We start from the raw sequence: 13,691 nt of genomic DNA, 5'->3' as shown, positions 1-13,691 counted from the left end.
TCCGATGCCGATCCAGATCCGGACTCCGATTAAACGGCGCCAACTGCTTGATCAAATGACTATTACTCGCATTGCGCTTATGCTTCGGAATATGCTCCGATGACGCTTGCCCGGGTTCATCCGACGCGCTGTCATCCCTTTGGTTGGTGTTCCGCAGACTCCTCGTGCTTCTCGCACGCGCCAGTCCGGGCGCATCCGGGAAACTTTCGGTCCTGGGTGTGCCGGTCTTGCTCGCTCGCCCGCCCGTACCCGTACCCGTCTTGCCAGAACTCGAGCGCGAAGGAGCGACGGGGCGGTCGGCATCTGGCATTTCCACGTCCTCTTTCTTCATCGTTTCTGCAGCCTCAGGAGGCACCTTCTCCGTCTGCTCGCTCTCCACCGTCTCCTCCGCCTCCTCAACTTGCGCTTTCCGCTTCCCACTCCCCTTCCCAGTACTCTTCCCCGCCGACGCCGGCTGGACAATTTCTTCATCCACCAACCTCTCATGCCTCAAATTCGTCGTGCTATTCTGCCTCAACCTCGCGCTCTGCGGTCGCGCCAACGCCGGCGGAGGAGGCTCCATGCTACTAGCGATGAAGCTCGTATGCAGCGGACTACTCGCCAACGCCGGACTATTTTGCACCGACGTATTCGCATTCTGCACGCGCTTCTTCGGCGGCGCAACAGCCTTCGCCTTCACCGCTCTCTTCCCCACTTGTTCAGCCGCAGGCGTGCTGCGCGGAGTCTCTCTGTTACCCTTCCCGCCCTTCACGGTCGCAGCACTATTCGAGCGCTCCATCATCGGCGCAGCCAGCCCCTTATCCACCTTCCGTCTCTTTACCGGCTCTCCAGTCGCAGTAGAAATGCCCAATCCAGTCGCCGCCGCCGCAAACTTCCCCTTCATCCCCTTCGCCCCGACCTTCTTCGTCGGCCTCTCATCAAAATCCGAGTCGACATGTTCCTGTTGCCTCTTCCCTCCCCTCCCCTTCTCCCGCATCGCCTCGCGTCTCGCCTGCGCAATCTCCGTCTCATGCACCGCATTCGCAGCCGCAGCTAAACTATTCGTCGCGGCCACATCGACACGTCTATGACTCGCCGCCGCCGCCGCGGCACCAGCCGCCCCAGGCGCAGTCGCAGTCTTCTTCTGTCGGTTGTCGCTGTACGCCCAGTGCGTCATACTCCCCAACCGCGCCTCCTCGCTGATTTCACCCTCGACGTACGGTATTACAGAGTCCATGCGCAGGAGTTGGAGGTTGAGGACTCGGTTCGCTTCGGCGAGGACGACATTCTTCTCGTCCAGGTTGGGGAGGAGATTGTGCAGTGCGATGCGGAGGTCGTAGTATTTCCTCCTCCGAGCTAGTTCTTCTTCGTTCTCGCTCTCCGCTTCGCCAATTTGTGAACCGGCGATTGAATTTTGCGCCGAGTGGCCTCCTCCACCGCCACCAGCAACGCCATTGATCAAACTCGCGTTTGCGCTCCCAGTCGCGCTGTTGCTGGCAGTGAAACTCAGTAGTCCTTGGCCTTGTTGTGCTGCACCTCCACCACTAGCCTGCGGTGCCCCTCTAGCCGGAATGGGGAGTTCCATCAACGCATCCAACATCCCCGCCAACGCCTCACTAGGCCCATGAATCTTCGCCTCGACCTCCTTCATGAGCGTGAACTGGCGCATCACCTCCCGCGGCAACGCCGTGATCGCATCGCTGAAGAATTGAAGGGCTGGGAAGAAGCCGGGTTCGGCGTCGGGGAGGAGGGAGGTGTTGTTGTTGTTGGGGTCGCCATTGGTGGCCGAGGCTGCGGACAGGGAGCCGAAGGGGCGGGCATAGTAGTTTGTTGGGCGCGTGGTGTTGTTGCGGATGGCGCGACCGGAGGCGGTGCGTTTGGTTGACGTCGTGGGATCGGTGGGTGGAGGCGCGGTGGTGGTTGTGGTCGTCGTGGTGGTGGGGGGGAGGAGGGAGCTTTTGCGGAGGAAGGAGGTTGGTGGCATTGTTGTCGCGAAAAGAGGTTGTCGCGTATGGGAAGGGAGGGTTATGGTAACAAGGCTACCCAGCGAGCCACATGATGAATAGTGGTGTACATGTCAAGCCGAGTGGAGGCGATGGTTGCGTTGCACACCTCACTCTACCTCTCGGCGCTGCGTGAAAGCTGAAGCCGAGCGAGGCAGGTCCTCCGGATAAGCAGGGCAGCTTTGACATCATGCGCCTATCTTGGAACATGTCACGTGGCGATAAGCGGGCAAATATCGATTGCTCCATGTTCACATTGCCTCTAGTAGCAGAAGAGCGAAGGAAGTCTCACAATGAGAGAGGTATACGGGGAAGCTGCATAGCAGTTCATCCATCGTGGCCAAAATGAGGCTACTGTGGTCAGCAAAGTCAAGCACTCCGAAAATACATGTATCCTTAGCGACATGTGAGCTGCCAAGAATGGATTGCAGGTCTATGTTGCCATATCCCATGCCGCTGTGGTGTATGTTCATATTGGTATAGCCCGAGCACAGTGAAGCCTCCTTTCGACAGCAAAGCTCTAGGATGTAATATGCTCCTCCCGGATCTTGTGGCTTCTCCACGTAGTCGATGGGTTGATGGACTATATTGCCATCATATGCTCGTTCAATACAAGCAATCCTGTTGACAAACTTTATGCCGTACATGCTTTGATAGGAACACTTGCTGAAGTCCAGTGACTACATCTGAGTCGAACCCGTTAAAACCGCCACACCCATGGCATTCCCAACCTAAGCCTAGCCCACCCTCTCAAGCCGGCGGCAAAAAACTTGCAAACAATCCCGCCTGCACCACCGCATACACCATCATGCCCCTAACCACCCACTCCGGCCGTGCAGACGGAATGCGATCATAATTCCCAAACAGCCTGAACAACGCCTGCCTCTTCCCATCCACACCTTCATCCCCGCTTCCCCAAGCGGGCACACACATCTCAATCGCTAGCGCGAGATACCAGATCGGATACCCGGAGCTAATTCGGTTCAAGATCTGGACGTGGAAACTCGTCGCCGCCAACGCCACGAGTAGCAACTGCGGGAGGGCGAAGCGGGGGAGCAGATGTTGGAGGACTTTCTCCCGACGCGTTTGCGGGGTGGGAGGGTATGGTTGCGGTTTCTGGTCCGCCTGCGTGGAGCCGTTGAGCACGCGGTTGACGTGATGGGACTGAAGTAGGCAGGGGAAGGTTGTCTCGACCATGATCCAACCCATGGGGAAGGCGAGAGCGAAGAGGGGCAGGTTGGGGAGGGTCCAGTACCTAAAGAGTCCGACGTTCCAGTAGTGGGATTGCACGAAGGTGTAGATGGAGGGAGGGGTGGCGGTGCACCAGGGCCGGGGGGCGTTAGTGTTGGTGCAGTATTGGGTGTAGGCGAGGTATTGCGGGAAGGCGAAGCAGGATGCTAGGATCAGGCCCGCGGTGAGGGTGGAGAGGAGGCGGGTTAGCTGCTCCAGGTCGCGGATGCGAAGAAGTTGGGGGAGGTTAGGTAAGCTGAGAACGGCATCCCATAGGAAGATCAAGCCGCTTAGCAGGCCGTTGGAGCGTATCATGCTTGCTAGACCGAAGAAGATACCGGCGCCTAGCGTCCAGCAGGCGTCGATTTGGTAGGCATCGGCGTAGTTGGAGAAGCGGGCGTCGACTGCGATGGCGTAGCATAAGAGGCCGAGGAAGTTGAAGAGGGCGAAGGTGGACTCGCCGTAGGGTGCGGAGAGGAAGATGCCGGCGGGAGATAGGATGTGTAGGCATGCTGTCGTGAAGGCGACTTGCCGCTTGCGTTGGTCAGAGGGAGACGGGGTGATGGTGTAAACAAGCTGATAGAGCACGATGACTGCGAGAGCGTGGGAGAGATGGGAGATGCAGATGCCGGCGATGGCGTGCTTGACAATGGAGGAGACGGGTAGAGGCCATAGGAGAGCTAGAAGGAACGCGCACTTAGCCTTTGATCCTGATACTGTTCGTCGGCAAGGCTTCAAAACACACCTCCAGCGAAAAAAGAGGTGCACTTCGATAGCAGCCAGCTGAAGGCCCAGTCCTGCTCACGAACATAACCACGAGACGCGTTGCTCGCAAAGTAGATGGCGTCCCACCTTGTCAGGCGAAGCACGATGTACTCTATCGCTGAAGAAACCCACGACAGATGGTGATTCTTGGCATGCTGATCGAACAATATTCGCGTGCTCGTGTCATACCCGACGCCAGGACTCAGCAGGGCGACGATTAGTAGCACAGCCTTCCAAGCCGCGAAGATCCGAAGCAGTCGCTGTATACTGGTCTGCTGAATGGGCCTTGCAGCCTTCCCTTTCAAGGTTGCGGGCTGGCTGATCCTGGTAGGGCTGAAGTAAGTCTTCAGCACGTTCATGGCGGTCAGAGGCAATGGACGCTTTCGGAAAGCTTCTCGTGTGTTGTTAATTTGCCGACACCATCCGGCTGAGGCGTTGTCAGATCCTTTCTCGTCACCGTGCGTCTCACACCACCCTGACACGAACGAGCAGATGGGGCGCAAAGCGGTGACACCGCTGTTGTCAAGGCGGGTAGGCCCGCAGTCGTACGAGAGCCGGCTGTACTCGTATACAAGCCTTGAAGATGAAGAGGGACTAGCACCGACAAGTCACTCCGCCGACTAGCCGGACATACAAGCAGGCAGTGAAGTCCCAAGTGGAGCAGCGATCTTCCCACGATGCGTGAAGTCGAGTGGATGACGAAGACGAGTCTCTTGGCTGCCGGTGCCAAGGTGTGAGAGGATCATGAGCGCCGGCAGCGGCTCGAAAGGGATGTTTCATGCCACACGCGGGCCGTCGGAGCTCCGATTAATGTGGTGCGCTGTGCAACAACGGCGTGCGGGACAACAAGGGCACACAATGTTTGTTGCGGGCGTAGTGGTTCGACTGGTAAAGTGCTCACTTTGTCTCTATCACGCTCACTTCTCTTCTTCTACGTCGACTTGGTCCACAGCTCGTAAACATATACGGTCATCTCCTCCTATTGGAGCGCATGCGCCGCGTGTGAAAGGGAGGCGCAAGTGCCAGCCACGCATTTAGCCCCGCAGATCTCAGTTAGCCACGACTGTGTCCTTGGCGTCGGTGTGGAGGGAAAGGGAAGGGCTGCAGGAGACGAAGGCTCTCGCTTCCCTCCGCGAACGTTACTGTTAATAACAAAGAAAGAGGAGGCCTGGAGTGGAGGCAGGCTGGTGTGGACCACCAGTCGGCTTGCCTGTGCCGGCCACTCTTGGGAGACCGTACTCCCATTGTTGTTGACTTGCATTGATCTTTATATGTCTGCCTCAGCACTACACAGTCGCTGCATTGAGACGACTCACGCTCAAGCACAAGCCCAATGGCAACATCGGAGGCACCACCGCAACAGCAGGCAGCTGGTCTGTCTCGCTGGGTGCCAAGTCTGCCAACCATCGATCTGAACGCTCTTAATCCCTTCGCAACAACGAGCGATCCTTCCAAACATACCGCAGATGCAAATGCAAGCCAACAGGCTCCCGACCAGTCGGCGGCCGTCTCAGCGAACAGACGATCATTCCTTTCCACTCTCTCTATACTTGGCAGTACTCAAACTCCGGCCGCTCTTGCGACCTCTCGTGACCCATCCCCAACACCAAGCAGTGCCATGTTCGCGGAGCCGGAGACGAGAAGCACCAGCGAGGACGGCGAGTCTAGGGAGGGCAGCATTACCGACAGCAACAAGCGCTCGAAGAAGAAGTGCAGCAGGTCAAAGACATGCTTCTCCGTCTGCCATCCTGCTCCTACCAATACGGTGAAACAGAGGCTGCACCGTCGGCCGAGGAGCCTACTGCAGCTCCACAAGCTTTGTCCGAGTGCCCGACCCAAGCCTGCCTTTGAGGCCATTCCAGCTGCCAACTTCAATCCTCGCTTGACGAAAGCTATTACACGAGTTTTCAAGGCTAAGCATGGCTTGTGCCCCAATGACCTGGTTGTCCTTAAAGCGGAGAACTATGCCGTCGTAGACGATGATGAAGACGAAGGTCAAGAAGAGCAAGATGTCATCGGCCTGATCTGTAAGGGGCGCAAGCAGGACGAGGCTGCAGCCAAAGAGGGCAAGGCCAAGATATGCATGGCTTCGGGTGCCGAATGGGAAGCATATCCGCTGGTGAGCGGCGGGTATGAGTTCTTCACCACGGACGAGCATGGTCTTGGACTTACAGTCAGATGGGTGCCGAAGAAGGTGAAGGACCGCGACGGCACCAAGACGATGCGAGAAGGCAGCAAGCGCTTCAACTTCAGCACCATAAGCCCGACCAGCCGTCGTCATCCCGTCATTGCATGTCTGAGCAAGACTGCTCTGGAGATCAACGACAGCTACAAGATGCCGGATGCAGCAGCGGCCACGCCGTTATCCACTCCCAAGCAAGCAGGCCGGTCTGCACTCGCAGAAGCTATGGAGGATGAGACGGTTGGCAAAGAGCAATTCGAAACCGACGATGCTCTGCGTGAAATCATCACCATGACCGCCATCTGGGTTACGTTCAAAGAAGGCTGGTCACCAAGCTTCAAATACGACGATCCTCCTTCCGCAGCTCAAAGAGTGGCATCCGTAATGAGCGCATCACCCTCCAAATCCGTCGCCTCACCTCTGACGACCCCACCCGCCTCACCAGCCCCAACCCAAGCCCCTCTCGAAAAACGCGGGAGCATGAAATCCATGACCTCCACCATCCTCCGCAAAAGCAGTCTCCGAAACAAAAGCAACCGTGCCTCCCAAATCTCCGTACCGGAAGAAGATGAATCGAACATTGGCCTCTCACATCTCGAAAACGTGAAATCCAACCGCTCCCGAGCCGACTCGACCTCAACCGTCCTCGTCCACCGCGCGGCTAGCAATCGTCGTAAGAACAACACTAATCAACAAGCTACCTGGCGTCCGGACTTGCTTTCCGCACAACAGCATAATGTCATCAGAGAAACGAGCCGCGAGAACGTCAATAGTGCCCACCCGGCGTCAACTGTCCAGCAACAACCGGACAGCGTCTGGGACTCTCCCTCCCCGACTCCTCATCAGCGACGGCGTACGAGTGTGGTAGCCGAACGGCTTTCTCCGCCTGCTCCAACTGGGATGGGAATGGAGAGTGACGATGAGACCGAGAATGATGGTCCAGCCGCCGAGACGGAGACCGAGACTTCGCCAGCGGCTGTGCCGAAGCTGGAGACGCGCGTTAGCGACGCTTCGTCGACTACGGCTGTGGAGTCGAACGTGGGTGGCCAGCAGAAAGCGCAGCACCAGGAGCTGCAGCTGCAGCAGCAGCAGCAGCCGAAGCTGGGGGCCAAGGCGGGCAGCACGAACACGAACACGAGGCAGAAGGGGAAGAAGAGGGGTTGGCGGAAGTTGTTTTGTGGGATTGGGACGCATTGAGGCTTTTCAGCGCTCTCCTGGAGGTGTATGGTTGGGTTGGTGGACACTGTTGTATGATTAAGTGATGGTCCCGATTGAGAGGTTGGAGGTAGATGACATCGTTTACATATCGATATGATACCATAGGCTACGCGTAGCTCTCTGCGCCAAGTAAGATATGCGTCTAGCACTCACTGAGCAGTTCATCTCGACATCAGACCACTTCGCTCGGCTACTAGCTGTTGAGCCTCCTTTGGTTCCGTGACAGATGCAGATTCGCTTATTGCACGCCCAACCCGAGCAGCACCAAAAGCGCCACATTCATTATCACAATAACGCCCCAGATAAGCACAGCAAAAATGGCGGTGACCCAATGATTCCGCATCTGAACGACGCCATACCCTCCCTCAGGACGGTTGTGCCGCTCCGCAGCGCCGTCATGCCGTCGTGTCCCATCATCATTCTCAAAAACGCCATGACCGATATCACTCCGCTGAACGCTAACAGTCATATACTTATTCCGACATGTAAAGTAAATCAGCGGCGCGGAAACAAAAGGCAAAATCACACTTAACGCCACCTGGCTCGCCTCTAGCGCCCGTGAGAGTCCCTGTTGTCCCACCGCGCCCGCGATGATGATGGAAGGCGTGATCGAGATCGAACGCGTGATCAGTCTCCGCACCCAGGGCTTCACGTTCAGGCTCAGTTGGCCTTCACTCACCATCTGGCCAGCGATCGTGCAGACAATACCGGCGCTCATGCCCGACAGTAGTAGGGCGAGGGCGAAGATGGTTCCCGCGGCTGGCGCGAGTGAGGTGGAGAGGAGATGGTAGATTCCGAAGAGGTCTGCATCCGACGCGGAAGGGAGGTCGGAGAGTGAAGCGCCGGCTACAATGAGGATGGCGGAGTTGACGAAGAGGGCGAAGGCGAAGAGGCTGAAGGCTAGCTCGACGATGGAGTAGGACATGCAGGACTTGATCGCGGAGAGGGAAGGCCGGTATTTCTCTTCCTCGGAGGCGGAGTCCGAGTCCGAGAGTACTTGCTGTTGTGACGGATGCCAGGCTTTGTGCTGCTGGTCGAACTCTTTGAGGCGCGCTTGGATGATGCCGCTGCCGAGATAGAGCGAGTGTGGCATCACGGTTGCGCCGAGGATGCCGCAGGCTTGATATAAGCCTTGGCCTTGCACCAGAGCTGAAGACGGTAGGTAGCCTCGGAAGACTTCGACAACGCTGGTGTCTCGAATGAGCGAAAGTTGAACGCAGAAGCAGACGACCACGCCCAGTACGAGGAGCATGACAAAGATCTCGAAAGCGCGCAAAGCCCGCATGCTGCCGTCGTTTGGCCGGTAGAACAAGAGTATGAAAAGAACGTCGACGATGGAGATAGCGCAGCCAGCCACTAGTGGCAACTTGCCGTTTGAGAGCAGGTTCAGCGCTATCGCCGTGCCAATCACCTCAGCAATGTCTGTGGCGATGATGGCGGCTTCCGCAAATACGTAAAGAGTGTAGTTGAGCCAACATGGTAGGTGAGCCTTGCACATTTCCGCCAAGTTCAGGCCGGTGACTGAACCGAGCTTGATACACAGAGACTGCAGGTAGATGGCGAAGAGGTTGCTGAGGAGGACCATGAAAAGCAGCTTGAAGCGGTAACTGGCGCCCGCAGCAACGTCGGTCGCATAGTTGCCAGGATCGATATAGGCCACGGATATCATGAAGCCCGGCCCGACGAATTTGGCATACCGCACCAGGATTGAGCGTATGCGGTGCGACCAACGCAGCCAGGAACTCTGCGGCGGCTTGGATGGGCCATGGTGTTGCCGGTGGGGTGCTGTGCCAAGCGTCTCCGCCAACATGTCTTCGCCAGTCTCACAGCCCATCCCATCGCCATTGTCGCTTATACGCGGTCGTTTCCCTTCGCTTTCAGTGGGTTCGCAAGTTTCCACGAATTCCAAATCCACCGTTTCCGAATTACTTAAACGATGGTCTGTTCTTAATCGAGCGCTCGCTATTCTTCCCAGGTCGCTTCGTGTGGTGAGGTCCGCAGACAGCGCATTAGGACTCTGGTTGTATGCATCTGGAACCTCGGGCTCTGTCCGAGACGGGCAGTTCATTGTTGCAGTGTCCTGGCGTTAGCGGCAGCGCCTAGTTTGGGAAGGACAAAGAGAGGGTGTGGGAAGGAGAGTGGTATATGCAGGCAGTGCGGAGTAAGTTGACCATCTCGGTACCTCGAAGGCTGCGTAGCAAATCGTTAAAGCATGACGTTCTTACCTTTGCCGGTCGACTCAAATCGCCCGGCTTATTCCGATGTAAATCTAGATCTGAGGTAAGTGCGCTGCGCGTGGCAGAGCTGACGCGCGGACATATCACCTTCCGTGAGCGCGTCGGACGGTAACTACTGTACGAGCGAAATAAGCGGCTCTGCAGGAGGAGTAGGTGTCGTTGAGATAGAGGTGGCAGGAGAGCGATTGCGATCGTGGGTAATGCATTGCATGATCGGCCAATCTGCCTAAACGCCGGAAATCCGATGCAAGAAAGTGCCAAGACCACCATTGAGCTTGGACCACACACTCACACGTATACGCGACTTCTCTCCTTGCCGCTTTTCAACTGCGTGACTCTGCCTTCACCTACGCATCAGGTAAATGTAAGGTGTGCAAAGTTTGTAGGCGTCAGTGCTCTCTGCCATGGACTGGTTGAGCTCCATGGGATTGAACGACTTCCATCAGCCTCACGACGAGGACTTCGAGGAAGATAACGAGGAGGACTTCTACGACAACGGAACGATGAACGAACAAGACGCCACGGCCGGCGCTACCAGTGGAGTATGTCTGGACTGCGCCTGACTGATGTCGTCTCATGCTCACCGTCTAGGATGCAAACCATCTGCTCAACACTTTGTTACCTGCAGTTATAAAAGCCAAAACAGAACAGACAACCAGCCAGGAAGCACGCAAAGCTGAGAACCAAAAGAAAGCCGAAATGTTACGTGCTCAATTGCTTGCTAAACGCCAGAACACTCCAATGAAGGCTGCATCTTCGCGTGCGGAAACGCCTGCTGCAAAAGGGGCGTCGACACCACACCCTCCGCAGATGATTCAGCAACAAAAGCCGTCCACAATGGCGAAGCATTCATTGAGCGACAACCTTGGTCTTGACCAGATGATTGAAGAAGCTCGCGTTGCAGCCGACGTGAAAGCTAAAGACCAGCCAACCATCAATGGAATGAAAGATCAAAATCAATCTATCCTGCTCGCTACCCCTAAGAGTGAGGTCAAACCAGCTAACAATATCCAACAACCGCCTGAGCTTGAAACATCAATACAACAACAGCCGCAGGCCGAATTGATAACAGACAAACCCAAGCCTGAGTCTTGTCCACAACAGCTCAAAGATCCCTACTTCACTGACCTCGCAGCGTGGCTCGAAATAACAGGCTACCATGATGTTAGTTACCGCACTGCCAAGCTACGTACATACAAGCAGCGCAAGGCACTCGAGGAAGAAGCAGCTCGTATAGCCGAGAAGCTCGAGGAGCTCCGTCGTCAGGAGCAGGAAGAGATGGAAGCGTTGCGCTCATCAACTTTTCACCTCGTGTCCCAAAGGCCAGATGCACCACCGCCAGCACTTCCAACTCATGTCCCGGCCTCTGATGCTGTCCAAATGGCTGCTGTTGCATCCAAGCTTACCAACGGTGTCAAGCGAGCCCACTCACCAGCTCCAGTTGATCGCACAGTCAAGCGCCGCGGGGAGCCTCCGTCGACCGACGGCTTCCGCATCCGTGGCGCAAACGAGTCGCCAACCGAAGCACACCGTCCACCGTTTCCCAAAATGATGGAGCGTCGTATCAGCTACTCAGACGCCCGCCGTCCCTCGCTTGACGATGCACGTAGTCGAGACCCTTCACTGGAGCGTCGTCAGGGGTACTACAAGCGCGAAGGCGAGCGTCCAGGCCCGCCTCCGCGCGCTGACTCTAGGTACGACCAATACACGCCGCAGCGTGACTCACGTGTTATGGCTCGTGCCGAATACAGCTTGGGTGGCTATGCTAGCGCACCGCGGCCGCACACGTGGACGAGGAGTGATCATCAGCATCAACAGTTCAGAGGCAGTGCAGGCCTTGAGCTGCCCAAGGGTGGTCAGTCTACCTCTTCCGTTCGTCGTGAGTTGATGCGTTGATCGTTGTTCGTTTCGCATGCATATCGAGGTGTAGTATTATCGCTCAAAGGCATCAGCATAGCGTGGTAAGCCGGTAGGCGGGCAAACAGAAAAACAGGCAGCCAGCGTCGTGGCAAGAAGGCGTAGGAAGGCCGGTTCAGGGCGCTCAGGCGATGGTTCTTGGCTGATACTGTTGTGGTTGTCCGTCATTGGTTGTATCATCTGCTGAAGTGTACCAATACTGCAGGTGTACGATACTTCATCCTCAAATCGTGGAACATGGAAAACGTTGTGAATGCGCAGCGCGACAGTCTGTGGGCGACGCAAGTGCACAATGAGAACTTGCTGTCCGACGCCTTCCGAACCTCTCGCCACGTGATCCTGTTATTCTCCGTCAATAAAAGCATGGCATTTCAAGGCTATGTAAGCTTCCATACCCATCCCTGTACCGTGCCGAGGAGGCCGATACTAACAGACGCGAGGCTCTCATGACCTCCCCACCAGATCCTACGCTCCCGAAACCGCCCTTCTGCGCGAAGCTCAATTGGTCCACCTCGCCGGCTTTCACAATCCGATGGCTCGCTACGACACCAGTGCCTTTTCGTGCGGTGGGTCATTTGAAGAATACGTTGAATCTTGATGATGGGGGCTCGCCGAGAGCGGTGTTGGTGGGGAGGGATGGGCAGGAGGTGAGTGCAGACGCTGGTATGGGAGTGGTATCGGTGCTTGATGAAGCGGATGTGGAGCAACGGGGTCGTGTGTAGACGATTATGAGGTCCCGCAAAAGGTGGAGCTGGTAGATTTGCAGGTGAGGTAGGGAAGCGGTGGTTTGGTTTAGAACGCGTGTGATGAGATGATGGATCAACAGGAGGTATCGTTCGCATTCATAGATGCGATGTAGCGTAATCGTACCCCAACGCCGTACAGTATTTACAGATAGCCATCAGACACCTTTCTCCGCCAACGCAGAAGCGCCGTTAACGTTCCTATGCACACTCAAAGTACAAACGCCAAGCTTGCGAGGAATAGACTGAGCGTGCCGTACACCACAGGCTCGAGCGACCCGGCAGCATTGGTGGTCTGCGTTGGCAACATTGGGACCCCGCTGAGCGTCGCGGTCGCGTTCGTTGAGCTTGACGGCGCAGTCGTCGCGGTCGCATTTGCCGCTGCCTTAACTGCGCCTTGCCTGCCACTAAGGGACCTCTTACTCACGGCTGGATTTGGCACAGCCGCCGGGTTTACAACTCGGAAATAGTTCGCTGCGACTGGCAGGCCAGCCGTCTCCGCGAGCGCCGTGAGGTCGAAGTTGAAGCGGTCGGGTGAGTCGAAAGGAGCAAGATTGCGGCCGGCGTTGGGACCGGAAAGCTTGACGCCGGAGGTGATCCAGGACGGAGGTTCTGGGAAGAGATACATCACGTAAGTGTGGGCTAGGCCGTCGTTGGGAGGCTGTGGGCCGCTATATCACGCCTTAGGTCAGGCAAGAGCTCTGTTAGGCGCGAGGATGACGATGAGAACGTACGCATAGGATGAGAGCGCAGGGCTACTGCTAACCAAGCTGCCGTCTTGACCTTGGGTGACGTTGGTTTGCAACCACTGCAGCCATGTTGTTTGGCCCGGTTCTAAGCCAAGCGGGGGGCCGTGTGCGCCTGCCGCAGATGGTGAAGCGGTGGGTGTTGCCTCGATGTCAAGCAGGAGGAGCACGTATGGCGGGCTTATCAGAGGGAAATCCAGAGAGACGGCTGGTTTGGTTGACACCACTGCAACAGTGTCAGTCGATAGCCTCACTACCGGTCGGGCGGCGTACAAGACTGGTCCAGCACGTCACCAGGTTGAACGCTGGCGCCATTGATGTAGCTAACGGACAGAGACTGTGCTGCGGCGGGGTGGTAATTGGGAGGTGTTTGGCAAGAAGCAAGTGCTGCAAGAGTGATAGCTGCAGAGGCGAATCTGTTCATCGTTGTGGTGGTATGAAATTGGTATGGTTCGCGTGGTAAGGAGATGGAGCGTTGTACACCACGAGCGATCTGCAGAGCACTTATGTTCCCTTGAACTTGTGTTTTTGCTTCGGCTTACTAGTACGTGGCCTGGGCATCTGACATACAAGCCTCACGTATGCTCTTGTGTCGCTCGAAATGGGTGCTGCTTAGGCCATACCGTGCTGCGCCTCACATGTCTAGAGTGTGCGCGACAAGCTGCAAGTTA

General features: G+C 56.5%; 6 protein-coding genes across 6 annotated transcripts; 3 read left to right on the top strand and 3 right to left on the bottom strand.

The window, feature by feature from the left end:
- Positions 1 to 2,359: 2,359 nt before the first annotated feature.
- Positions 2,360 to 4,804, bottom strand: BAUCODRAFT_32393 (glycosyltransferase family 76 protein). The gene is made up of 2 exons (XM_007676279.1): positions 3,958 to 4,804; positions 2,360 to 3,892 (listed from the first exon to the last, which is right to left on the bottom strand). Exons 1-2 carry the CDS (start codon positions 4,334 to 4,336, stop codon positions 2,733 to 2,735), a joined length of 1,539 nt encoding a protein of 512 aa, XP_007674469.1. The 5' UTR covers positions 4,337 to 4,804; the 3' UTR covers positions 2,360 to 2,732.
- A 359-nt stretch (positions 4,805 to 5,163) lies between these two features.
- BAUCODRAFT_422778 (uncharacterized protein) lies at positions 5,164 to 7,486 on the top strand. Its single transcript, XM_007676826.1, has 2 exons — positions 5,164 to 7,137; positions 7,252 to 7,486. The coding sequence occupies exons 1-2, from the start codon at positions 5,311 to 5,313 to the stop codon at positions 7,354 to 7,356; spliced, it is 1,932 nt and encodes a 643-aa protein (XP_007675016.1). The 5' UTR covers positions 5,164 to 5,310; the 3' UTR covers positions 7,357 to 7,486.
- On the bottom strand, positions 7,486 to 9,766 carry BAUCODRAFT_422789 (uncharacterized protein). The gene has a single exon (XM_007676825.1). The coding sequence runs from the start codon at positions 9,443 to 9,445 to the stop codon at positions 7,616 to 7,618; it is 1,830 nt and encodes a 609-aa protein (XP_007675015.1). The 5' UTR covers positions 9,446 to 9,766; the 3' UTR covers positions 7,486 to 7,615.
- Positions 9,767 to 10,018: 252 nt separating this feature from the next.
- Positions 10,019 to 11,510, top strand: BAUCODRAFT_23144 (uncharacterized protein; the record flags this gene model as incomplete). The annotated part of the gene is made up of 2 exons (XM_007676129.1): positions 10,019 to 10,156; positions 10,206 to 11,510. The coding sequence occupies 2 exons, from the start codon at positions 10,019 to 10,021 to the stop codon at positions 11,508 to 11,510; spliced, it is 1,443 nt and encodes a 480-aa protein (XP_007674319.1).
- A 225-nt stretch (positions 11,511 to 11,735) lies between these two features.
- On the top strand, positions 11,736 to 12,253 carry BAUCODRAFT_67543 (uncharacterized protein; the record flags this gene model as incomplete). The annotated part of the gene is made up of 2 exons (XM_007676495.1): positions 11,736 to 11,912; positions 11,972 to 12,253. Coding segments are annotated over 2 exons (459 nt in total), but the record flags the coding sequence as incomplete, so codon positions are not given.
- Positions 12,254 to 12,369: 116 nt separating this feature from the next.
- BAUCODRAFT_422724 (uncharacterized protein) lies at positions 12,370 to 13,574 on the bottom strand. The gene is made up of 3 exons (XM_007676824.1): positions 13,294 to 13,574; positions 13,009 to 13,246; positions 12,370 to 12,945 (listed from the first exon to the last, which is right to left on the bottom strand). Exons 1-3 carry the CDS (start codon positions 13,442 to 13,444, stop codon positions 12,486 to 12,488), a joined length of 849 nt encoding a protein of 282 aa, XP_007675014.1. The 5' UTR covers positions 13,445 to 13,574; the 3' UTR covers positions 12,370 to 12,485.
- Positions 13,575 to 13,691: the final 117 nt, after the last annotated feature.

Source organism: Baudoinia panamericana, assembly GCF_000338955.1.
Source record: "Baudoinia panamericana UAMH 10762 unplaced genomic scaffold BAUCOscaffold_4, whole genome shotgun sequence".
Classification (NCBI taxonomy): domain Eukaryota; kingdom Fungi; phylum Ascomycota; class Dothideomycetes; order Mycosphaerellales; family Teratosphaeriaceae; genus Baudoinia; species Baudoinia panamericana.
This window is presented reverse-complemented; position numbering and strand designations above follow the sequence as displayed.

What these genes read in the sequence shown, in the direction of transcription:
- BAUCODRAFT_422778 (XM_007676826.1), top strand. Translation starts at nt 5,311, where the DNA reads ATGGCAACATCGGAGGCACCACCGCAACAGCAGGCAGCTGGTCTGTCT. An exon ending in CCGAGACTTCGCCAGCGGCT is followed by an intron (nt 7,138 to 7,251) that starts GTGCCGAAGCTG and finishes CAGCAGCAGCAG; the next exon opens with CAGCCGAAGCTGGGGGCCAA.
- BAUCODRAFT_422789 (XM_007676825.1), bottom strand. Translation starts at nt 9,445, where the DNA reads ATGAACTGCCCGTCTCGGACAGAGCCCGAGGTTCCAGATGCATACAAC.
- BAUCODRAFT_32393 (XM_007676279.1), bottom strand. Translation starts at nt 4,336, where the DNA reads ATGAACGTGCTGAAGACTTACTTCAGCCCTACCAGGATCAGCCAGCCC. An exon ending in CACCTCTTTTTTCGCTGGAG is followed by an intron (nt 3,893 to 3,957) that starts GTGTGTTTTGAA and finishes CGTTCCTTCTAG; the next exon opens with CTCTCCTATGGCCTCTACCC.
- BAUCODRAFT_422724 (XM_007676824.1), bottom strand. Translation starts at nt 13,444, where the DNA reads ATGAACAGATTCGCCTCTGCAGCTATCACTCTTGCAGCACTTGCTTCT. An exon ending in TGACGTGCTGGACCAGTCTT is followed by an intron (nt 13,247 to 13,293) that starts GTACGCCGCCCG and finishes ACACTGTTGCAG; the next exon opens with TGGTGTCAACCAAACCAGCC. An exon ending in CCTGCGCTCTCATCCTATGC is followed by an intron (nt 12,946 to 13,008) that starts GTACGTTCTCAT and finishes GGCGTGATATAG; the next exon opens with CGGCCCACAGCCTCCCAACG.